The 26342-nt window shown below is 46.2% G+C and overlaps 2 protein-coding genes across 2 annotated transcripts; both read right to left on the reverse strand.

Annotated features, from left to right (window-relative positions):
- Positions 1 to 3248: 3248 nt before the first annotated feature.
- Positions 3249 to 4222, reverse strand: LOC119943322 (vomeronasal type-1 receptor 90-like). The gene has a single exon (XM_038764221.1). It carries the CDS (start codon positions 4188 to 4190, stop codon positions 3249 to 3251), a length of 942 nt encoding a protein of 313 aa, XP_038620149.1. The 5' UTR covers positions 4191 to 4222.
- A 17486-nt stretch (positions 4223 to 21708) lies between these two features.
- LOC119943321 (vomeronasal type-1 receptor 90-like) lies at positions 21709 to 22682 on the reverse strand. The gene has a single exon (XM_038764219.1). The coding sequence runs from the start codon at positions 22648 to 22650 to the stop codon at positions 21709 to 21711; it is 942 nt and encodes a 313-aa protein (XP_038620147.1). The 5' UTR covers positions 22651 to 22682.
- Positions 22683 to 26342: the final 3660 nt, after the last annotated feature.

Genomic DNA, 26342 nt, shown 5'->3' on the forward strand with positions numbered 1-26342 from the left:
GAAGACAGAGAGGTCAGAGAGGTGGGTATCAAGGGGTAATAGGATAAAAGCTTGGATCATCGTGGTAGCAGTTTGGAAGGAGAGGAAACAGCGATTTTAGCAATGCTGTGAAGGTCAAAGGAATAGGATTGGGTGACAGATTTTAGCCGAGGATCCAGAGCTTTCTGATGCTTGGATAGCTATCTGAGGAGATGAGAACTTCACTCCCAGAGGAGAGGAGAACAGGGACCAGAGGGATTCAGCACTTCCATCCCCCATTCCCAACCTTGGACTGAGACTTTCTTTGGATGTAAATGAGAAGCTCAGCTTTAGGGATTCAAATCCCCTGAAGTCAGTCAGTCAGTGACTTTATTGAGCACTCATTGTGTGCAGAGCACTGCACTAAATGGTTGCAAGATTACAACATAACAATATAATGGGCACATTCCTTGCCTACAAGAAGTTTACAGTCTAGAGGGAGCTTACAGGGAGCTTGGCCAGATGAAGGCCCCTTTATTCTGAAATCCCATGGCTTTTTACCTTCTGCTTTTCAGAGATGTGCATCTGATTTCCTATTTATTCCTTGTTTCCATGTCTGAGACTTTGAAGTGTGTTGAAAATATTTATCAATCAATCAGTTGTTCTCATTGAGGGCTTACCTTGTGCAGAGCACTGTTCTAAGTGCTGGGGGGGATACAAGGTGATCAGGTTGCCCCAAGTGGGGCTCACAGTCTTAATCCCCATTTTACAGATGAGGTAACTGAGGCTCAGAAAAGTGAAGTGATTTGCCCAAGGTCACACAGCAGACATGTGACGGAGCCAGGATTAGAACCCATGACCTCTGACTCCCAAGCCCGGGCTCTTCCCACTGAGCCACGCTGCTTGGGAGAGTACAGTACAACAGAGGAAATTACGAGGAAATCACAGTCTAGATTGGGAGAGACATTAAAATAAATTACAATATGGATATAAGTCCTGTGGGCATTGTACTCTCCCAAGTGCTTTGTACAATGCTCCGCACATAGTAAGGGCTTACTAAAAACCATTGATTGATCGATTGATTGGCTGGGGCTGAGGACTGGGTGAATATCAAGTGCTGAAAGGATAGAGATCCAAAGAGAAGCAGCATGGCTCAGGGGAAAGAGCTTTGGAGTCAGAGGTCATGGGTTCAAATCCCTGCTCGCCACTTGTCAGCTGTGTGACTTTGGGTAAGTCACTTAACTTCTCTGAGCCTGTTACCTCATCCGTAAAATGGGGACTAAGACTGTGAGCCCCCCGTGGGACAACCTGATCACCTTGTATCCCCCCAGTGCTTAGAACAGTGCTTTGCACATAGTAAGCGCTTAACAAATACCAAATCAGATTTGGGGTTTTCTCATTTCCCTTGGAAATTTTTCGCTGTTTTTTGGCTGTATGATGAATCTCTCAGCTTATGTTCATGGGATTGGCTGTAATGCTGCCAAAGAGCAGTGGTGAAAAGAATGTGTTTACCTCTACATCTGGACTCTCACAGGGTTAGTACCAAATGGGTATTCTTAGGTGTGGCTATGCAAGGGGAAGCAGTATGGTGTAGTGAGTAGAGCACAGGCTTGGGATTCAGAAGGTCATGGGTTCTTATCCTGACTCTGCCATACGTCTGCTGTGTGGCCTTGAGCAAGTCACTTAACTTCTCTGTACCTCAGTTACCTCCTCATCCGTAAGATGGGAATGAATACACTCAGAGCCCCAGGTGGGACAGGAATTGTGTCCTACCCGATTTGCTTGTATCCACCCCCGTGCTTAGTGTAGTGCCTGGCACATAGTAAGCACTTGACAAATACCACAATTATTGTTATTATCATTATTACTATTATCCTTAACTTTGTTAAACTCTCTGTCTCTGTATCCTCCTTTAAAGGAGGAAAATGGGGAAGATGACAAAGGATGAGGAGAAATGAAGGAGTATGAAAACCTGGTTACACCATGGATCTGGTTACAACAATAATGATAATAATAATAATATAATTATGGTGATGATCATCATCAATCAATCATATTTATTGAGCGCTTACTGTGTGCAGAGCACTGTACTAAGCGCTTGGGAAGTACAAATTGGCAACATATAGAGACAGTCCCTACCCAACAGTGGGCTCACAGTCTAAAACGGGGAGACGGAGAACAAAACCAAACATACTAACAAAATAAAATAAATAGAATAGATAAGTACAAGTAAAATAAATAAATAAATAGAGTAACAAATATGTACAAACATATATACATTTATACAGGTGATGTGGGGAAGGGAAGGAGGTAAGATGTGGGGATGGAGAGGGGGACGAGGGGGAGAGGAAGGAAGGGGCTCAGTCTGGGAAGGCCTCCTGGAGTAGGTGAGCTCTCAATAGGGCCTTGAAGGGAGGAAGAGTGCTAGCTTGGCGGATGGGCAGAGGGAGGGCATTCCAGGCCCGGGGGATGACGTGGGCCGGGGGTCGATGGCAGGACAGGCGAGAACGAGGTACGGTGAGGAGATTAGCCAGAAACGCTCCAGAAACGCTCTGGGCATATTACTCCTCTCCTCAAAAATCTCCAGTGGCTACCAATCAATCTGCGCATCAGGCAGAAACTCCTCACCCTGGGTCTCAAGGCTCTCCATCACCTCGCCCCCTCCTACCTCACCTCCCTTCTCTCCTTCTATAGCTCAGCCCGCACCCTCCACTCCTCTGCCGCTAATCTCCTCACTGAACCTTGTTCTCGCCTTTCCCGACATAGACCCCCAGCCCACATCCTCCCCTTGGCCCGGAATGCCCTCCCTCCACACATCCACCAAGGTAGGTCTCTTCCTCCTTCAGAGCCCTACTGAGAGCTCACCTCCTCCAGGAGGCCTACCCAGACTGAGCCCCCTCCTTCCTCTCCCCCTCCCCTCTGCCTTACCTCCTTTCCCTCCCCACAGCACCTATATATATGTATATATGTTTCTACATATTTATTACTCTATTTATTTTACTTCTACATATTTATTCTATGTATTTTATTTGGTTTATATGTTTTGTTTTCTTATCTGTCTCCCCCTTCTAGACTGTGAGCCAGCTGTTGGGTAGGGACCGTCTCTATATGTTGCAAACTTGTACTTCCCAAGCGCTTAGTACAGTGCTGTGCAGACAGTAAGCGCTCAATAAATATGATTGAATGAATGAATGAATGACTACAACTAGGAATGTCCTTGGTTTAATGGTGATATTGCTCTTCCATGGTCTTCCTTGCTGGAGACACAGGATCGTCACTGGGTGCCCATCTCAAAGTGGGATGGCAGATAGCAGCATGGTCTGAGAAGACCTTCGGGTCTTATTCCCCAGAAAATCACCCAGGAACTTGATGACTCTGGTGTCACAGGTGAGCAAGACAAAGGGGCTGACAGTGGCATATCCATTTACCACAAACAGGCTTGCATTCAGGAAGATGACATTATTCATCATGGATGTACCTAGAAGCAGGTAAAGGACAAAGTCTCCACAGTAGAAGACTACAAAGCAACTCACAAGCAGCATAATGATTTTGGTGGCTTGTCTCTCTGGTGATGTTTTACGGGCTTGGCTGGTACTGTGAAGATGCTGGACCTGAAGCCTGTGTCGGTGCAGAAGATGGACCATGTAGCCACTGGAGCAGCTCATGAGACCCAGAGAGAAGATGTCGCGGAGAGCCACGAAGGTGACAATCAGCCTGTGGAGGAGTGTGTTTGAGAGCACAGCATAACAACTGATCCCAGAGGTGGTTGCATTATGTGAAGCAACCACTTGGTACCAAAGTTGGATGTTTATCAGCATGTTCAGAATCCACAAGATGGCTAAGACCGGGAGGATGAAGTTTGGGATCTGAATCTTAAGCTGGAACAGGTAGGAGGTGGTAGGACTGATGGTGATGGCCTGGACCATGCTCAGTAGAGAAGTAGTACAGATGGAGAGGCCCCGGGTGATGCGGCAGACATAGGCAAACAGCTTACACTCAGCATTGGTCTGTATGAGCCGCAGCCCCAATATTCCTGCTGTTCTGTTGATCCACCTGGTAAGAAGCATCACGGTGTGGACCAAAGCTAGGTGAATGATGACCAGGTCTGTGGGCTTTGGTTTGGAACCCAGGAGGAATGAGGAGAGGTAAAACATGTTGAGAAGGGAGTTCCCCATGATACCTACTCCAGACTGGAAGAGGAAACAGACTTCCTGAGCCACATCAATGCTCATTGCTTTTTGATACAAATATCTGCAGCAACACAGGAGGAAGGATGGGCCAGAAACTGGCAGTTCATTCCTGGAGCTGAAAAGAAAATTGACAAAGAATCCAGAAAGAAGTGAATGTGTCCGTTAAATTGGTAGGGAATGGTCATGTTTATTCAGTAATGCCACAATCCATTTGTATGCAAACCATTAGTGTCAAAGGCTTTATGAAAGTCTAAATCTACATATTTACTGGTCAGTTCAAAGAACTCCATCTAATGAGTAGGGCACAATTTCACAGGTGCCTTGTTATCCTACCGCCAGCAGAGAGTGATTTTCCATGGGCCCACTGGGCCTAAACCTTCTTACAGTCTGCACTGATGTGCCAGGGTGACACATTCACTCAAGCTAACCTCTCAGAAAGTGGTCAGAGGGAAAGTGTCAGACATTGCTAGAGCCAGTAGTAGCTCACTCCAGATGACCTCCTCCCTGAGGGACAGGTAATTGAATTGAGTAAGAGGTAAGGGGTAACTCAGTATGATGATATCGGCCATCTCGTGAAGACTGCAAAAAGAGGAATAGGCTAATTAATTGGGATGCCCCTCAAGCATTTTGAGTTAGAGATGGGACTGAACCATCCTGGGGAGACAAGGGATATGAGAAGCATTTAAGAGGTTAAAATCCCTGAAGATTCAGGAAACTATCTGAGGGGCAGGAAAATGATCATGTGGACCAGAAGGTCTTTTGCCCTGATCTCAGAAAATCTTGACAGAAGAATCAGCAGAGGATGGACCTGAGACCTGGGAGTCCTTGAAAGGCTTGAGGGATAAGGAACCAGACAGCACGATGCATACAGGATAAGTAGAGTCCTAGGGAAGGGAAATGTGTGAGATATAAGCTCACTGTGAGCAGGGAATGTGTCCATCAACTCTCTTGTAGTATACTCTCCCAAGTGCTTAGTACAGTGCTCTGCACATAGCACTCAAGAAATACTCTTGATGATGGTGAGGAAAGGCCAAGGGATTTTCTATAGGAATGATTTTATACTGGCCAATTCATTTGTTTAAGATCATTTCAATTTGCTCTACATAGCGATCTACCCCAATTTAGATTGTGAGGTATGTGTGTAATCTGTCTTGAATTTACTCTAATCTAATAATAATAATTATAGTAACAATTGAGCCCACTGTTGGGTAGGGACCGTCTCTATATGTTCCCAACTTGTACTTCCCAAGCTCTTAGTACAGTGCTCTGCACACAGTAAGCACTCAATAAATGCGATTGAATGAATGAATGAATTGAGGTATTTGTTAAGGTCTTACTCTGTGTCAAGCACTCTGCTAAGCACTAGGGTAGGCAGAAGATAATCAGATCTAACATGGGGCTCCCAGGTCTAAGTAGGAGAGAGAACATGTATTAAATCCATATTTTGCAGATGAGGATACTGAGGCCCAGAGATATTAAGTGACTTGACCAGGGTCACATAGCACTAAGTGATGAAGCTGGGTTTAGAACTGACTCCCAGGATCGTCCTGACTCTGACTCCCAGGATCATCCTCCCGCCACAAGGAAATAGGCCATGCTGCTTCCTGCGAGAACGTAGTGTACAAATACCATTCCTAATGAACATTTATTCATTGAATCACAGCACAGTACTAACCGCTTGGCAGAGTACTCTTCATAACAATCAACAGACACAATCCCCACCCACAACGAGCTCACCATCTAGAGGGGGAAACAGACATTAATACCAATAAATAAATTACAGTTATGAACATATGTGCTCTGGGACTGGGTTGGGGGATGCTTGTTGTGATATAAGTTTTGGGATATTTCGGTTGCAAAGGGGACTTGAAGGTGAGTGAGGGGTGTGAGGTAATAAGTCTGTAACCTGAGAACAAAAGACCAGGGACAGAAGGCTGAGTTTTATCCAAAATTTGGATTCCTAAGGGGGAATTGAATTATTTTATAATTTTTGACACAGTGAATTGAACCTCCCTTTCTGGAGGACTATGACTATTTAATGGAATTAGAGCTTTTCTATCCAGAGGAATATGTTACTCACGTGTGACAAAACACCTAGGTCCCATTCCAGGAGGAATTCACTTCTGCTTTGTTTGCACATGATGAGGCAGCTAGCTCCCATCCAAGAGCACTTCCCACTTGAGAGGAATCCATTTAGGCATTACACACCCATGGCGAAGTGCCCAGCTTCCAGCACCATGAGCGTTCAGCAAGACACTCACCCATCCCACGACTCCTCACTTGGTGCAGGCAGGGTGGGCATCCCACGCTCTGGGCAGGGGTGACCCACAGTCAGCTGCTGCAAGTGTCGATCTGCTACACAGAAGGTACTTATTACCTGTGCTCCTGGGCAATTCCAGCTTCTGGATTCAGTGTATCCAATCTCCACCCTCCCAACTCCTCCATATCTAATTTGATGGGCACGGGGGCGAGGGACACCTTCTGAATTCCCGGCTTGAGCTGTCAATCTAGCAGTTTTGGTTGTGGGGGCAGTAACCTACCCACACTTCCGAGTTCCACCTTCCTGACTCGGGCAGTCACAAGATAGCATTTGAAAGCATTGTGGCTTAGTGGGAAGAGCATGGGCTTGGGAGTCAGAGGATGTGGGTTCTAATCCTGGCTCTGCCACTTGCCTGCTGTGTTACCTTGGGCAAGTCACTTAATATCTCTGAGCCTCAGTGACCTCATCTGGAAAATGGGGACTTAAAATGTGAGCCCCACATGGGACAACCTGATAACCTTGAAAAAACCCCAGCACTTGGAACAGTGCTTGGCACATAGTAACAGCTTAACGAATACCATAATTATTATTCTAGGGTGTACCCCGGGTTCACCTTGGGACAAGGTCATGAGCTAAATGGTTAGGATGGAGGAATAACCTGAAAAAAGCAGTGATTGCACACTGGAAAGCAACAGGTGCTAGTGGAAAGAGGTTAGGCCTGAGAGTCAGAGGACCTGGGTGCTAATCTTGCTCCACCACTTGCTTGGTGCGTGACCTTGGACACGTCAGTTAACTTCGCTGTGCCTCAGTTAACTCATCTGTAAAATGGAGATTAAATACCTTTAGTTCCTCCCCCTTGAACTGTGAACCCCATGTAAGACAGACATTGTGCCGGAACTAATCAATCAATGAATCGTATTTATTGAGCACTTACTGTGTGCAGAGCACTGTACTAAGTGCTTGGGAAGTACAAGTTGGCAACATATAGAGACAGTCCCTACCAAACAGTGGGCTCACAGTCTAGAAGGTGGAGACAGAGAACAAAACCAAACATATTAACAAAATAAAATAAATAGAATAGACATGTACAAGTAAAATAAATAGAGTAATAAATATGTACAAACATATATACATATATACAGGTGCTGAGGGGAAGGGAAGGAGGTAAGACTGGGGGGGGTGGAGAGGGGCATGAGAGGGAGACAAAGGAGGGAGCTCAGTCTGGGAAAGCCTCCTGGAGGAGGTGAGCTCTCAGTAGGACCTTGAAGGGAGGAAGAGAGCTAGCTTGGTGGATGTTGGAAGGAAGGGCATTCCAGGCCAGGGGGATGACATGGATCCCCCTGGATCTTGTATCATGCAATGATACAAAATCATACAAAATCATACAAATGATTGTGTATCTACCCTAGTGCTTAATACAGTGCATGTCAAACAGTAAAGACTTCATAAACATGACAATTGTGGTATTTGTTAATCATTTACCATGTGCCAAGCACTGTACTAAACGCTGGGGTGGATGCAAGCAAATCTGGTTGGACACAGTCCCTGTCCCGCATAACAGCTCACAGTCACAGTCCCCATTTTACAGATGAGGTAGCTAAGGTCCAGAGAATAATAATAATAATAATGATATTTGTTATGTTCTTCCTATGTGCCAAGCACTGTTCTAAGCGGTGGGGGAGATATAAGGAAATCAGGTTGCCCCACGTGGGGCTCACAGTCTTAATCCCCATTTTACAGATGAGGGAACTAAGGCAAAGAGAAGTTAAGTGACTTGGCCAAAGTCACACAGCAGACAAGTGGTGGAGGCAGGATTAGAACCCATGACCACTGACTCCCAAGCCTGTGCTCTTTCCACTGAGCCATTCATGCTGTTTCTCAATGGTATTTAAGCGCTTGCTATGTGCCAAGCACTGTTCTAAGTGCTGGGGGAGATATAAGGTAATCAGGTTGTCCCATGTGGGGCTCACAGTCTTAATCCCCATTTTACAGATGAGGGAACTGAGGCACAGAGCAGTGACTTGCCCAAAGTCACACAGCAGACAAGTGGCAAAGCCAGGATTAGAACCCATGACCTTCTGACTCCCACATCCTGCCTCTGCCCTGGAATGCCCTTCCTCTTCACATCCAACACTGAAGGCACATCATCTCCCAAACACCTTCCCTGACAAAGCCTTCTTTCCCTTTAATTCCATCCCTTCTGTGTCACCATGACTTGCTCCCTTTGTTCAACTCCTTCCCAGCCCCACAGCATGCATGTACATATCTGTAACCTATTCATTTATATTAATGTCTGTCTCCTCTTATAGACTGTAAGCTTGTTGTGGACAAGGGAATATCTGCTATGTTGTTATATTGTAATCTCCCAACCACTTGCTGGACACACAGTAACTGCTCAGTAAATACTACTAACTGACCAATACAAGATCAAAGAACAAAAATTAGAGTTCATTTGCCAACGAAGGCTTGTCTTTTAATTAGTTGTGCATTGCCTGTTACAGTTCAGAAGTGAGTGCAATTTTGTTCTACACATATTATTATAATGATAAAAAGAATACTTCCAAACTTGGCCTGCCTGCCACATAGCATTATTAAATGATCAAATTGGTCATGGTCAGAATGAGGTTTCCAGCAAATATGGAAATTAAACCAGTGGAATAGAAGATGGTGAGCAGAGGTGGAATGAGAAAGCTGAGCTATGACCAGATTGTCAATAATTTCTTTATGTCGTTTAATCCTCTTTGAGTACAATTAAAGTATTTGGGGGGAATCAAGGTCTTTTTTGGGAGGTGGCATCATGACTTCAGGACGTTATAATTTGCAGGAGCAGATGGACAGAAGGAATTGGGAACATTTAAACTTATATCAAATGAGGATTAAATAGCAAATGAAAACTACAGGGATTTGGGAGGAACTGCATTAAAAGAAGATGTGAGAATATTCACACCTTGCCAGGGAAAGTGCAAACAGTAGAGAAGTCAATAGGGAGAAATGGACTGTTTTATACAAAATAGCAGACTGTAAGATTGTTTGAATCTAACTACAAGCCTTCAATGCAAGTCTTAAAAATTTTAAAAAGTAAATAATTATTGGGGAGATTTGGGAAGAGTTTTTCCAGTGAACTGTTCACGAACTACATTGCTTCTGGTGGGAGATGAATGAAACCTAAATTGGTTTGCCAAGTTCCTAAGGACTTGTGTGTGTTTGTGTGTGCGTATGAGACTGTCTGTGTTGGAGAAATATGGGGAGAAGGTTTGCCTGCCTCTCAGGGGACAAGAGACAGAAAGGTAGGAAAAATCTTTTTATTTCAGCAAAACACCCAGTCTCGTGCCCAAAAGTCCCAACCTGTTCCCCTGACCAACCTGGTGTCAGCTCCAGTGGAGACAGTTCTGCAGCTGCAAGACCAGGAGGTGGTTGTGGAGATGAGAGAAAGGGGGTGTCCCTACCATGAATGGAAGAGATCTGCTGAAAGGTGGGGGGCTTGGGGCTTGAGAGAGCAGGGCTGACCCTATGCTGAGAGCTCCCCAAATCTGGAAAGCAGAACACCACGCTGAGTATCCAGCTGGGAGGCAGGAATAGTATAGAGAAAGGGACTCAGAATTTGGCCAGCAGCAGGGAGTTATTTTACCATAGCTAATGAGTAGGGAGACTGAGGCAGGATGGGAAATTCACCTCTTTTGCGATGGGGCTGAGGGTGTCTCATGGTCAGGGTGTGGGAGAACAGTAACTTGTAACAGTCATTTTCCCTCTGACACTGCTGACCAGTCCTCTCTTGGCCCAGGTCTCCAAGGCCCCTCTGGTCTACAAAAAAGATGATCTACTCTCTGTTCTGACCATAGAGTCAGCAATAATCAGGGTGGCCTAGAGAGAAGCAGCATTGTCTAGTGGATAGAGCACGGCCCTGGAAGCCAGAAGGATTTGGATCCTAATCCCGACTCCACCACTTGTCAGCTGTGTGACTTTGGGCAAGTCACTTAACTTCTCTGGGCCTCAGTTACCTCATCTGTCAAATGGAGATTAAGACTGTGAGCCCCTTGTGGGACAACCTGATTACCTTGTATTCCCCCCAGCGCTTAGAACAGTGCTTTGCACATAGTAAGCGCTTAATAAATGCCATTATATATACTGGGTAATCTTCTGCAAATCACTTCACTTCTCTGTGCCCCAGTTCCCTCATCTGTAAAATGGAGGTTAAGATTGTGAGACCCATGTGTGATGTGGACTGTATCCAATCTGATTATCTTGTATCTACCTCAGTGCATAGTACAGCCACTTGTCTGCTATGAGACCTTGGGCAAGCCACTTAACTTCTCTGTGCTTCAGGAACCTCATCTGCAAAATGGGGATTAAGATTGTAAACCCCATGTGGGACAACCTGATTACCTTGTATCTCCCCCAGCACTTAGAACAGTGCTGGGCACATAGTAAATACTTAACAAATACCATTATTATTATTATTATTATTATTATTATTATTATTAATTACTATTATTACAGTACCTGGCACATAGTAAACACTTAATAAATACCATTTTTAAAAAAAGGAGACACTCACACGCTGCACTTTGATTCTGGACCTCAGTTATTCTCACCCCTCTGTGGTGGCCAGGGTGACATTTATAAGGAAAGGTTTCATGTTCTCATCTCCCTCCAGGCCAATGATTTTCTTGTCACTAGCAGGATCCTGACATTGTCAGGGAAAAGCAGGAGATGGCTTGTTCCCAGTGCCCAGAAACCACTTAGGTCAGCCCATCATAGTAGCAAGCGAGAAACAGCTGGGACACAACTCTTTTCTCAATTTCTGGACTACCCCCTCAGTGATAAAAATAACAGTAATAGCAATAACAATGATAACTCTGGTATTTGTTAAACTCTTACTAAGTGCCAGGCAATGTATTCAATATTTGGAGAGATGAAAGATAATTAGGTGGGACATAGCCTCTACCTTCCATGGGGCTAACAATCTAATTAGGAAGGATACCACGTATCGAAACCCATTTTGGAGATGTGGAAATGGAGGCACAGAGGAATTAAGTGGCTTGCTCAAGTTCACAGAAGAGGAAAGTGGCAGTAGGAGGATTAGAACTCAAGTGGTCTGACTCCCAGTCACCAGACTCTTTCCACTAGGCCACACTGCTAAGCAGGCAGTAAGTGGTCAATATATACCACTGACTGGTTGATTGACTGGGAAACTTGCAGTCAGTTGGAACAGCAGGTCTGGGAATAGGATTCTATACTTCCCCACCATGCAGAAATACTAGAAGCAGCATGGCTCAGTGGAAAGAGCGCGAGCTTGGAAGTCAAAGGTCATGGGTTCTAATCTCGACTCTGCCACTTATCAGCTGCGGGACTTTGGGCAAGTAACTTTACTTCTCTGTGCCCCAGTTCCCTCATATGGAAAATGGGGATTAAGACTGGGAGCCCTATGTGGGACAACCTGATTACCTTGTATCTCCCCCAATGCTTGTGTCCCGAGGTGACCCTCGGGTACTGGCCATCTCAAGATCAAAAGCTATCTCGTGACCACCTGAGCCAGCAGGCGGAACTCGGAAGTGGGGGTGGGATACCACCCCCATGACCAAATCTGCTAGATTGACAGCCCAAGCTGGGAATACAGAAGGTGTCCCTCGCCCCCGTGCCAATCAAATTAGGTATGGAGGAGCCGGGGAGGGCAGCGATTGGATAGACTGAGGCCGGAAGCTGGAATGGCCTAGGGGCACAGGCAATAAATACCTGTCGCCTCTGACCTTCAGGGTCAGAACACCAGGACACGCAGCAGCAGGAGCAGCCACCCACGTGTCTCTCCCTGCCCAGAAGGCCAGATGCCCGTTCTACAACCAGAACCAACACACTGAGGCAAGGGCCACGGGATGGGTGAGTGTCTCGTGGGGGGGGACCCAGGTATCCCGCTGCTGATGGGAATTATGAGTGGATTCCTCCCATGTAGGGAGAACACATTGTGAGAGCTAGCCACCCACCACGTGCACGGGTAATGTAATGAATTCTTCCCATGTGGGAAAGTAAGTGGATTCTTCCCGAGTGGGAAGTGCACATGGGTGAGAGTTAACCAACTCACCCACGTGCGATTAACGGATGATTGTGTTCCTCCTGTGTAGGGAAGCTCTAATATTGCTAATTGATTATATTCCTCCCGAAAGGGAAGCTCAATCCATTGCGTCTAAACAATTACATAAATTCAATTCACCTCGCGGAATAAATTTTATATAAAACTTAGGCTTTCCATCCCCGGCCCCTCTCTCTCTCTCGCCTCGCCGATCACTGAACGAACCCGTCCCCGGACGACGGGTGACAGCTTGGAACAGTGCATGGCACATAGTAAGCACTTAACTAACACCAAAATTATTATTATTATTAAGCACTGTTCTAGGCACTGGATACAAGTAGATACAAGTTAATCCGGTTGGAACTGGAGCCTGCTCCATAGTCCAAATATAAGGGAGAACAGGTAATCTCATCACCACCCTGGCAGTGGAGGGAGAATGGAGATTTCAGGGTAAAGGAGCCCTTGGCCGGCCAAACTCCCTCTCCTCCTTTTTTGTGTGATTTGTTAAGCACTTCCTATGTCCCAAGCACTGTGCTAAGTGTTGGGTTAGTTACAGCCTACCAAATTGGAGACAGTACATGACCCACATGGGGCTTAAAGTAGTAATCACCATTTTACAGATGAGGTAACTGAGGCACAAAGAAGTTAAGTGACTTGCCTAAGGTCACTCAGCAGAAGCAGGGCAGAGCCTGGATTCTAACCCAGGTCCTAAGATTTTCTCTAAAGGAGGGTTTGAATCACTGCAGTTGAGCTTCTAATGTAGGGCCAAAGAAAGTCTCTGTTGGTCCAGGCTTGGGGATGGGAATGAAAGTGCTAAGCCCTGAGTACAAACTGCTTTCAAATGTGCTCATGTATCCCAGTGACCCCTTTTCCACATCCGCCCAATCTAAACCTTATTAAAAATCCATCTACTCCAAGAGGCCTTCCCTGATTTAACCCCCCTATCCCTTTCTCACTCTTTCTTCTGTGTTGTCTATGCATTTGGATCTGTACCCTTTAAGCATTTGATATTCACTCCACCTTCAGCCCCACATCACATATGTACATATCCATAATTTAATTATATTAATGTCTGTCCCCTCCTCCAAATTTTAAGCTCCTTGCAGGCAGGAAATATGCTTAGAGAAGCAGCGTGGCTCAGTGGAAAGAGCCCGGGCTTGGGATGTTAGAGGTCATGGGTTCTAATCCCGGCTCCATCACTTGTCAGCTGTGTTACTTTGGGCAAGTCACTTCACTTCTCTGTGCCTCAGTTACCTCATCTGTAAAATGGGGATTAAGACTGTGAGCCCCATGTGGGTCCACCTGATTATCTTGTATCCTCCAAGCGCTTGGAAACAGTGCTTGGCACATAGTAAGCCCTTAACAAATGCCATCATTATTATTACTATTACTAACTCTGTTGTAATGTATCTTCCGGATGCTTAATACATTACTCTGAACTCTCTACTTGCTTGATCAATGCCATTGATTGATTGATTGATACATTTCTTTGAGGTACAGTAAGTAAAGTGGCAATAGAGGAGGGAAGTGTGTGTGCTGGGTTGTAGTAGCAAATCAGTGAGGTAAGTAGTAAGGTAGGAGTGCTTAAAAGCTGATGGTAAGGCATTTCTGTGTGATGCAGAGGTAGATGGGTTGCCACTGGAGGTTCTTGAGGAATCCCCATTACTCCACAGAAACCATAGTATCAAAGGTCATCAATGATCTCCTTCTTGCCAAATCCAGTGGCCTCTATTCCATCCTAATCCTTCTCAACCTCTCAGCTGCCACTGACAATGTCGACCACCCCCTTCTCCTGGAAACATTATCCAACCGGGGAGTCACTGATTCTGCCTTCTCCTGGTTCTCCTCTTATCTCTCTGGCCACTCATTCTCAATTTTCTTCATGGCCTTCTCCTCTGCTTCATACCCCTAACTGTGGGTGCCCCTCAATGTTCAGATATGGATCCCCTTCTATTCTCCATTTACACCCACTCCCTTGGAGAACTCAATCGCTGCAATAGCTTCAACTACGACCTCTATGCAGAGGGTGTCCAAATTCACTTCTCCAGTCGTGAACTCTCTCCCTCTCTGCAGTCTCACATTTCCTCCTGCCTTCAAGACACCTCAACTTGGTTGTCCTCCCCTCACCTCAAACTTAACATGTCCAAAACAGAAGTTCTTTTCTTTCCACCCAAACCCTGTCCTCCCTCTGACTTTCCCATCACTGTAGACCACACCACAATCCTTCCTGTCTTACAAGTCTGTGCCTCTGATGTTATACATAACCACTGTGGCTCAGTGGAAAGAGCACGGGCTTTGGAGTCAGAGGTCATGGGTTCAAATCTCGGCTCTGCCAACTGTCAGCTGTGTGACTTTGGGCAAGTCACTTCACTTCTCTGGGCCTCAGTCACCTCACCTGTAAAATGGGGATTAAGACTTTGAACGCCCCATGGGACAACTTGATCACCTTGTCACCTCCCCAGTGCTTACAACAGTGCCATCATTATTATTATTATTATTATTATTATTTGCACATAGTAAGCACTTAATAAATGTCATTATTATTATTGTTATTATTCAATCCACATATTCAATCCATCACTAAATTCTGTCAGTCCCACCTTCCCAACATCGATAAAATCCACCCTTTCCTCTCCATCCAAACTGCTACCACATTAATACAATCACTCATCCTATCCCACTTGGATTACTGCATCAGCCTCTTTGCTGACCTACCAGCCTCTTGTCTCTATCCACTCCAGTCCATGCTTCAGTCTGCTGCCCAGATCATTTTTCTACATAAAATTTCAGGACATGTTTCCCCATTCCTCAAGAACTTCTAGTGGTTTCCCATCCACCTCCATATGAAACAAAAACTCCTCCCCATTGACTTCATAGTACTCAATCACTTTACCCCCCAACCTCACCTTGCTACTCTCCTACCCAGCCCTCACACATCACTCCTCTGATGCTTTCTCACTGTGCCTCAGTCTCATCTGTCTCTCTGCCAAGCCCTAGCCCACAATCAGCCTATGCCCTAGAATGCCCTCCCCTCTCAAATCCCAAAGACAGTTACTCTGCCTCCCTTCAAAACCTTATTGAAGGCATGTCTCCTCTAAGAGGGCTTCCCTGACAAAGCCTCCCCTTCCTCTTCTCCCATTTCCTTCTGTCACCCTGAGTTGCTACCTTTGTTCTTCTCCCCTCCCAGACCCACAGCTCTTATGTAAATATCTGTAATTTCTTTGTTTAAATTAATTTCTTTCTCCCCCCGTTTAGACTGTAAACTCACTGTAGACAGGGAATGTGCCTGTTTACTGTTGTATTGTACTCCCCAGCTGCTTAGTGCAGTGCTCTGTGCACAGTAAACACTCAATAAATATGACCCAATGAATGAGTGAATGAATGACCTTTTTTACTCATTAGAAAAGAATTAGGCAGCAGAATGCAGTATAGACTGGAGTGAGGAAAGACAAGAGGCGGAGAAGTCAGAGAAGTGGGTATCAAGGGGGAATAGGATAAATTCTTGGCTCAACATGCTAGCAGTTTGGAAGGAGAGGAAGTAGCGATTTTAGCAATGTTGTGAAGGTGAATGGAATAGGATTGCGTGACAGATTTTAGCCGAGGATCCAGAGTGCTCTGATGCTTTGGTAGCTATCTGAGGAGATTAGAACTTCACTCCCAGAGGAGAGGAGAACAGGGGCCGGTGGGATTCAGCACTTCCATCCCCCATTCCCAACCTTGGACAGAGACTTTCTTTCGATGTAAATGAGAAGCTCAGCTGTAGTGATTCAAATCCCCTGAAGTCAGACAGTCAGTGACTTTATTGAACATTCATTGTGTGCAGAGCACTGCACTAAATGGTTGCAAGATTACAACATAACAATATAATGGACATATTCCTTGCCTACAAGAAGTTCACAGTCTAGAGGGAGCTTACAGGGAGCTTGGCCAGATGAAGGCCCCTTTATTCTGAAATCCCATGGCTCTTTACCTTCTGCTTTTCAGAGATGTGCATCTGATTTCCTATTTATTCCTGGTTTCCATTTCTGAGACTTTGAAGTGTGTTGGAAATATGAATCAATCAATCAGTGGTACTCATTGAGGGCTTACCTTGTGCAGGGCACTGTATTAATAGTGATAATAATGATGGCATTTGTTAAGTGCTTACTATGTGCAAAGCACTGTTCTAAGCGCTGAGGGGGATACAAGGTTATCAGGTTGCCCCACGTGGGGCTCACAGTCTTAACCCCCAATTTTCAGATGAGGTAACTGAGGCTCAGAGAAGTGAAGTGACTTGCCCAAGGTCACACAGCAGACATGTGGCGGAGCCAGGATTAGAACCCATGACCTCTGACTCCCAAGCCCAGGCTCTTTCCACTGAGCCACGCTGCTTCGGAGAGTACAACAGAGTTTGTAAGACATATTCTCTGCCCACGAGGAAATTACAGTCTAGATTGGGAGAGACATTAAAATAAATTACAATATGGATATAAGTCCTGTGAGCATTGTACTCTCCCAAGTGCTTTGTACAATGCTCCGCACATGGTTAGTGCTTACTAAAAACAAATGATTGATCGATTGATTGACTGGGGCTGAGGACTGGGTGAATATCAAGTGCTGAAAGGGTACAGATCCAAAGAGAATCAGCGTGGCTCAGGGGAAAGAGCTTTGGAATCAGAGGTCATGGGTTCAGATCCCTGCTCGCCGCTTGTCAGCTGTGTGACTTTGGGCAACTCAATTAACTTCTCTGAGCCTTTTACCTCATCCGTAAAATGGGGATTAAGACTGTGAGCCCCCCGTGGGACAACCTGATCACCTTGTATCCCCCCAGGGCTTAGAACAGTGCTTTGCACATAGTAAGCGCTTAACAAATACCAAATCAGATTTGGGGTTTTCTCATTTCCCTTGGAAATTTTTCGCTGTTTTTTGGCTGTATGATGAATCTCTCAGCTTATGTTCATGGGATTGGCTGTAATACTGCCAAAGAGCAGTGGTGAAAAGAATACATTTACCTCTACATCTGGACTCTCACAGGGTTAGTACCAAATGGGTATTCTTAGGTGTGGATATGCCAGGGGAAGCAGTATGGTGTAGTGAGTAGATCACAGGCTTGGGAGTCAGAAGGTCAGGGGTTCTTATACTGACTCTGTCATATGTCTGCTGTGTGGCCTTGAGCAGGTCACTTAACTTCTCTGTACCTCAGTTACCTCCTCATCCGTAAGATGGGAATGTAGACACTGAGAGCCCCAGGTGGGACAGGGACTGTGTCCTACCCGATTTGCTTGTATCCACCCCAGTGCTTAGTATAGTGCCTGGCACATAGTAAGCACTTAACAAATACCACAATTATTGTTGTCATTATTATTATTATCCCTAACTTTGTTAAACTCTTTGTCTCTGTATCCTCCTTTACGGGAGGAAAATGGGGAAGATGACAAACGATGAAGAGAAATGAGGGAGTCTGAAAACCTGGTTACACCTTGGGTCTCGTTACAATAATAATGATAATAATAATAATATGGTGATGATAATGATATGATCTTTGCTAAGTGCTTCCTCTGAGTCATACACAGTTCTGAGTGCTGGGTAGCTACAATTTAATCAGGTTGGGCACAGTCTCTGATCACAGGAAACTTAACAATATAACTAGGATAGAGAAATGGTGTTAAATGTCCATTTTACAATGGAGGAAACAGAGGCACAGACGTGCTAAGTTACTTACTTAGGGTCACATATCATGTAAGTGGCAGAGCTGGGATTAGAGTCCAAGTCCACTGACTCCTAGCCCCTCGTTCTTTCCTTTAGGCCAGGCTGCTATTCAGACAAAGAACAACTGAGGAGATAGAAAGTGCTGTGCACAGATCCAGCCATCGAACGGTACATAAAGATCTAGCAAAGCAAAATAGGAGATGGAGGGACTGTAGCCAGGAATCTGGGAAAGCTTTTAGAGAGGGATGTCTACAATAGAAATTATCAGCACTGCAAAACCTCACACTTTAATGAAACTCTGATTATCTCCAGGGACTAACTCCTCACCCTCGGCTTCAAGGCTCACTATCAATTCGACCCCTCCTACCTCACCTCCCTTTTCTCCTTCTAGAACCCAGCCCACACCCTCCACTCCTCTGCCGCTCATCTCCTGACTGTGCCTCGTTCTCCCCCATCCCACCGTCGACCCCCGGCCAACATCCTCCCCACCCTCACCAACTCTGAAATCCCTCTCTCTGATCATAATCTTCTCACCTACCTCCTCACTCACACTCCTTTCCCCTGTAAATCCATATTACTCCCTCACAGAGATCTCTGCTCTCTGGACCCCACCCTTCTTTCGGAGTGCCTCACACCCCACCTCGCCGCCCTCTCCTCTCTACCCAGTCTTGATGATCAGATTACTGCTCTCAACTCTACCCTTTCTACTCAGCTAGACTCACTCGCTCCCCTTTCCATTCGCTGCTCTCGCACCACTAACCCACAGCCCTGGATCACTGCCACTGTCCGCCTCCTTCACTCTTATGCTCGAGCTGCCAAACGCTGCTGGCGAAAGTCTAAACACCATGCCAACCTCGTTCACTTCAAGTTTATCCTTTCCTGCCTTAACTCAGCCCTCTCTTCTGCCAGACAAAACAATTTCTCCTCCCTTATTGACACCCATGCCCATCACCCCCGCCAGCTCTTCCGTACATTCAACTCCCTTCTCAGGCCCCCGGTTCCTCCCCCTCCTCCTTCCCTCACCCGCAACGATCTGGCCTCCTACTTCATTAACAAAATTAAATCCGTCAGGTCCGACCTCCCCAAAGTCTCTTCCCCCCTTTCTCCAACCCCCCGGCTCTCAACACTCTCTGCTACTCTCCCATCCTTCCCAGCGGTATCCACAGAGGAGCTCTCCTCTCTCCTCTCAAGTGCTACTCCGGCCACCTGTGCTTCTGACCCCATTCCCTCTCATCTCATGAAATCTCTCGCTCCATCCCTTCTCCCCTCCTTAACTTCCATCTTCAACCACTCACTCTCCACTGGTTCCTTCCCCTCTGCCTTCAAACATGCCCATGTCTCTCCCATCCTAAAAAAACCCTCTCTTGACCCCACCTCACCTTCTAGTTATCGCCCCATATCCCTCCTACCATTCCTTTCCAAACTCCTTGAACGAGTTGTCTACACGCGCTACCTAGAATTCCTCAACAACAACTCTCTCCTTGACCCCCTCCAGTCTGGCTTCCATCCCCTTCATTCCACGGAAACTGCCCTCTCAAAGGTCACCAATGACCTCCTGCTTGCCAAATCCAACGGCTCATACTCTGTCCTAATCCTCCTCGACCTCTCAGCTGCCTTCGACACTGTGGACCACCCCCTTCTTCTCAACACGCTATCTGACCTTCGCTTCACAGACTCCGTCCTCTCCTGGTTCTCCTCTTATCTCTCCGGTCGTTCTTTCTCAGTCTCTTTTGCAGGCTCCTCCTCCCCCTCCCATCCTCTTACTGTGGGGGTTCCCCAAGGTTCAGTGCTTGGTCCCCTTCTGTTCTCAATCTACACGCACTCCCTTGGTGACCTCATTCGCTCCCACGGCTTCAACTATCATCTCTACGCTGATGACACCCAGATCTACATCTCTGCCCCTGCTCTCTCCCCCTCTCTCTAGGCTCGCATCTCCTCCTGCCTTCAGGACATCTCCATTTGGATGTCTGCCCGCCACCTAAAGCTCAACATGTCGAAGACTGAACTCCTTGTCTTCCCTCCCAAACCTTGTCCTCTCCCTGGCTTTCCCATCTCTGTTGACGGCACTACCATCCTTCCCGTCTCACAAGCCCGCAACCTTGGTGTCATCCTCGACTCCACGCTCTCATTCACCCCTCACATCCAAGCCGTCACCAAAACCTGCCGGTCTCAGCTCCGCAACATTGCCAAGATCCGCCCTTTCCTCTCCATCCAAACTGCTACCCTGCTAATTCAAGCTCTCATCCTATCCCGTCTGGACTACTGCACCAGCCTTCTCTCTGATCTCCCATCCTCGTGTCTCTCTCCACTTCAGTCCATACTTCATGCTGCTGCCCGGATTATCTTTGTCCAGAAACGCTCTGGGCATAACACTCCCCTCCTCAAAAACCTCCAACGGCTACCAATCAATCTGTGCATCAGGCAGAAACTCCTCACCCTGGGCTTCAAGGCTGTCCATCACCTCGCCCCCTCCTACCTCACCTCCCTTCTCTCCTTCTACTGCCCAGCCCGCACCCTCCGCTCCTCCGCTGCTAATCTCCTCACCGTACCTCGCTCTCGCCTGTCCCGCCATCGACCCCCGGCCCACGTCATCCCCGGGGCCTGGAATGCCCTCCCTCTGCCCATCTGCCAAGCTAGCTCTCTTCCTCCCTTCAAGGCTCTGCTGAGAGCTCACCTCCTCCAGGAGGCCTTCCCAGACTAAGCCCCTTCCTTCCTCTCCCCCTCGTCCCCCTCTCCATCCCCCCCATCTTACCTCCTTCCCTTCCCCACAGCACCTGTACATATGTATATGCGTTTGTACATATTTATTACTCTATTTATTTATTTATTTATTTGTACATATCTATTCTATTTATTTTATTTTGTTAGTATGTTTGGTTTTGTTCTCTGTCTCCCCCTTTTAGACTGTGAGCCCACTGTTGGGTAGGGACTGTCTCTATATGTTGCCAATTTGTACTTCCCAAGCGCTTAGTACAGTGCTCTGCACATAGTAAGCGCTCAATAAATATGATTGATTGATTGATTGATCCTCCCCCTGGCCTGGAATGCCCTCCCTCCGCACTTCCGCCAAGCTAGCTCTCTTCCTCCCTTCAAAGCCCTACTGAGAGCTCACCTCCTCCAGGATGCCTTCACAGACTGATCCCCCTCCTTGCTCTCCCCCTCCTCCCCCTCCCCTGCATCCCCTCCACCTTACGTCCTTCCCCTCCCAGCAGCACCTGTATATATGTATATATGTTTGTACATATCAATTACTCCATTTATTTTACTTGTACGTATTTATTCTATTTATTTTATTTGGTTTATATGTTTTGTTGTCTGTCTCCCCCTTCTAGACTGTGAGCCAGCTGTTGGGTAGGGACCATCTCTATATGCTGCAAACTTGTACTTCCCAAGCGCTTAGTACAGTGCTGTGCACAGAATTAGCACTCAATAAATACGATTGAATGAATGAATGAATGACTACAACTAGGAATGTCCTTGGTTTAATGGTGATATTGCTCTTCCATGGTCTTTCTTGCTTGAGACAGGATCGTCACTGGGTTCCCATCTCAAAGTGGGATGGCAGATAGCAGCATGGTCTGAGAAGACCTTCGGGTCTTATTCCCCAGAAAATCACCTAGGAACATGATGACTCTGGTGTCACAGGTGAGCAAGACAAAGGGGCTGACAGTGGCATATCCATTTACCACAAACATGCTTGCATTCAGGAGGATGACATTATTCTTCATGGATGTCCCTAGAAGCAGGTAAAGGACAAAGTCTCCACAGTAGAATACTACAAAGAAACTCACAAGCAGCATAATGATTTTGGTGGCTTGTCTCTCTGGTGATGTTTTACGGGCTTGGCTGGTACTGTGAAGATGCTGGACCTGAAGCCTGTGTCGGTGCAGAAGAAGGACCATGAAGCCACTGGAGCAGCTCATGAGACCCAGAGAGAAGATGTCGCGGAGAGCCGTGAAGGTGACAGTCAGCCTCCGGAGGGGTATGCTTGAGAGCACAACATAACAACTGATCCCAAAGGTGGTTGCATTATGTGAAGCAACCATATGGTACCAAAGTTGGGTGTTTATCAGCATGTTCAGAATCCACAAGATGGCTAAGACCGGGAGGATGAAGTTTGGGATCTGAATCTTAAGCTGGAACAGGTAGGAGGTGGTAGGACTGATGGTGATGGCCTGGACCATGCTCAGTAGAGAAGTAGTACAGATGGAGAGGCCCCGGGTGATGCGGCAGACATAGGCAAACAGCTTACACTCAGCATTGGTCTGTATGAGCCGCAGCCCCAATATTCCTGCTGTTCTGTTGATCCACCTGGTAAGAAGCATCACGGTGTGGACCAGAGCTAGGTGAATGATGACCAGGTCTGTGGGCTTTGGTTTGGAACCCCGGAGGAATGAGGAGAGGTAAAACATGTTGAGAAGGGAGTTCCCCATGATACCTACTCCAGACTGGAAGAGGAAACAGACTTCCTGAGCCACATCAATGCTCATTGCTTTTTGATACAAATATCTGCAGCAACACAGGAGGAAGGATGGGCCAGAAACTGGCAGTTCATTCCTGGAGCTGAAAAGAAAATTGACAAAGGATCCAGAAAGAAGTGAATGTGTCCGTTAAATTGGTAGGGAATGGTCATGTTTATTCAGTAATGCCACAATCCATTTGTATGTAAACCATTAGTGTCAAAGGCTTTATGAAAATCGAAATCTACATATTTACTGGTCAATTCAAAGAACTCCACCCAATGAGTAGGGCACAATTTCCTCTTAACAGGTGCCTTGTTATCCTACCCCCAGCAGAGAGTGATTTTCCATGGGCCCATTGGGCCTAAACCTTCTTACAGACTGCACTGATGTGCCAGGGTGACACATTCACTCAAGCTAACTTCACACAAAGTGCTCAGAGGGAAAGTGTCAGACATTGCTAGAGCCAGTAGTAGCTGAATCCAGATGACCTCCTCCGTGAGGGACAGGTAATTGAATTGAGTAAGAGGTAAGGGGTAACTCAGTAAGATGATAGCGGCCATCTTGTGAGGACTGCAAAAAGAGGAAGAGGCTAATTAATTGGGATGTGGGTTCTAATCCCCAGCTCTGCCACTTGCCTGCTGTGTGACCTTGGGCAAGTCACTTAATTTCTCTGTGCCTCAGTGACCTCATCTGTAAAATGGGGACTTAAAGTGTGAGCCCCACGTGGTACAACCTGATAACCTTGAATAAACCCCAGCGCTTGGAACAGTGCTTGGCACATAGTAAGCGCTTAACGAATTCCACAATTATTATTCTAGGGGGTACCCCGGGTTCACCTTGGGACAAGGTCATGAGCCAAATGGTTATGATGGAGGAATAACCTGAAAGAAGCAGTGAAACCACAGTGGAAAGCAACAGGAGCTAGTGGAAAGAGGTTAGGCCTGAGAGTCAGAGGACCTGGGTGCTAATCTTGCTCCACCACTTGTTTGGTGTGTGACCTTGGACACGTCACTTAAAGTCTCTGTGACTCAGTTATCTCATCTGTAAAATGGAGATTAAATATCTTTACTTCCTCCCCCTTGAACTGAGAACCCCAGGTAAGACAGACATTGTGCCGGAACTAATGATTTTGTATTTAACCCAGTGCTTAATACAGTGTATGTCAAACACTAAAGGCTTAATAAACATGAAAATTTCGGTATATGTTAATCACCATGTGCCAACCACTGTAGTAAATGCTGGGGTGGATGTAAGCAAATCTGGTTGGACACAGTCCCTGTCTCGCTTACGGCTCACAGGCCTAGTCCCCATTTGATAGATGAGGTAACTAAGGCCCAGAGAATAATAATAATAGTAATTAATACTGATATTTGTTAAGTGCTTACTATGTGCCAAGCACTGTTCTAAGCGCTGGGAGAGATATAAGGTAATCAGGTGGGGCTCACAGTCTTAATCCCCATTTTACAGATGAGGGAACTGAGGCAAAGAGGACGGGGCTAATTAATTTACAGACTGCACTGATGTGCCAGGGTGACACATTCACTCAAGCTAACTTCACACAAAGTGCTCAGAGGGAAAGTGTCAGACATTGCTAGAGCCAGTAGTAGCTGAATCCAGATGACCTCCTCCGTGAGGGACAGGTAATTGAATTGAGTAAGAGGTAAGGGGTAAAGAGAAGTTAAGTGACTTGGCCAAAGTCACACAGAAGACAAGTGGTGGAGCCAGGATTAGAACCCATGACCTCTGACTGCCAATTCTGTGCTCTATCCACTGAGTCATGCATGCTGCTTCTCAATGCTATTTAAGTGCTTGCTACGTGCCAAGCACTGTTCTAAGCGCTGGGGGAGATACAGGGTTATCAGGTTGTCCCACGGGGGCTCACAGTCTTAATCCCCATTTTACAGATGAGGTAACTGAGGCACAGAGAAGTGACTTGCCCATAGTCACACAGCAGACAAGTGGCAAAGCCAGGATTAGAACCCGAAGCAGCTTGGCTCAGTGGAATAGAGCACGGGCTTTGGAGTCAGAGGTCATGGGTTCAAATCCCAGCTCCCGACAATTGTCAGTTGTGTGACTTTGGGCAAGTCACTTCACTTCTCTGGGCCTCAGTTCTCTCATCTGTAAAATGGGGATTAAGACTGTGAACCCCGCGTGGGACAACCTGATCACCTTGTAACCTCCCCAGCACTTAGAACAGTGCTTTGCATATAGTAAGCGCTTAATAAAGGCCATCATTAATTAATTAATTAATTCTGACTCCCAGGCCTGTGCTGTATCCAGTCAGTCATATTTATTGAGTACTTACTGTGTGCAGAGCAATGTACTAAGCGCTGGAGAGAGGACAACTCATCAATTATTCATTATCTAATTACATTGCATCTACCCCAGCACTTGACACATTTGCAAGTGCTTTACAAATGCTAAAATATTATTATCATTCCTTAAAAGAAGGATGGTCCCCTCACAAAGCATTAACAGTTGCATCCTGCAAATGAGTTTTCCTTTCCTTTTCTACAAAAACGTTCAGTCCATGTTTCTTCACACCTCAAGAACGTCCAGTTGTTGCCCATCCACCTCTGCATCAAAAAGAAACTCCTTACCTTTCGCTTTAAAGCACTCCATGACCTTGACCTCTCCTACTTAACCTCACTGCTATACCAATACTATCTAGCCTGCTCACTTCTCTCCTCTAATGCCAGTCTATGCACTGTACCAAGACCTCGTCCATCTCTCTGCCAGCCTCAAACCTCAAACCTAAAATGTCTACAAGAGAACCCCTTGTCTTCCCACCCAAACTCTGTCCTTATCGGGATTTTCTCATCACTGTAGATGGCACCTCCATGCTTCCTGTCTCGCAAGTCTGTCACTCTGGCTTTATCCTTGACTCCTCTCTCTCATTCAACCCAAACTTATTCAATCCATCACTAAATCCTGTCTGTTCAACCATCAGAACATCGCTAAAATTTATCCTTTCCTTTCTATCCAAACTGCTACCATGTTCATCAAAGAAGTTATCCTATCATCTGCCTCCTTGAAGACCCCACCTTGGCCTGTCTCTTATGGCTCTGGGCCATACTTCACTCTGCTTCCTGAATAATTTTTCTACAGAAACTTTCAGCCCATTTTTCCCCTCTCCTCAAGATCCTCTAGTTGTTCTCCATCCATCTGCACATGAAACAGAAACTTCAACACACTCAATCACCTTGCCCCCTCCTACCTCACCTCACTATTCCTCTACTACAACCCAGCCCACATACTTAGCTCCTCTAATGCTAATCTTCTCACTGTCCCTCGATCTTATCTATCTCACCTGTGCCCCCTCACCCACGTCCTGCCTCTGCCCTGGAATGCCCTCCCTCTTCACATCCAACATTGAAGGCACGTCGTCTCCAAAACACCTTCCCTGACAAAGCCTTCTTTCCCTTTAATTCCATCCCTTCTGTGTCACCATGACTCACTCCCTTTGTTCAATCCCCTCCCAACCCCACAGCATGCATGTACATATCTGTAACCTATTTATTTATATTAATGTCTGTCTTCCTCTTCCACACTGTAAGCTTGCTGTGGGCAAGGGAATATCTGCTATGTTGTTCTATTGTAATCTTCCAACCACTTGCTCAACATACAGTAACTGCTCAATAAATACTACCAAGTAACTGAGCCAATACAAGATCAAAGTACAAAAATTAGAGTTCATTTGCAAGGAAGTCCTGTCTTTT

The sequence above is a fragment of the Tachyglossus aculeatus genome, chromosome 22, assembly GCF_015852505.1.
Source record: "Tachyglossus aculeatus isolate mTacAcu1 chromosome 22, mTacAcu1.pri, whole genome shotgun sequence".
Lineage (NCBI taxonomy): Eukaryota > Metazoa > Chordata > Mammalia > Monotremata > Tachyglossidae > Tachyglossus > Tachyglossus aculeatus.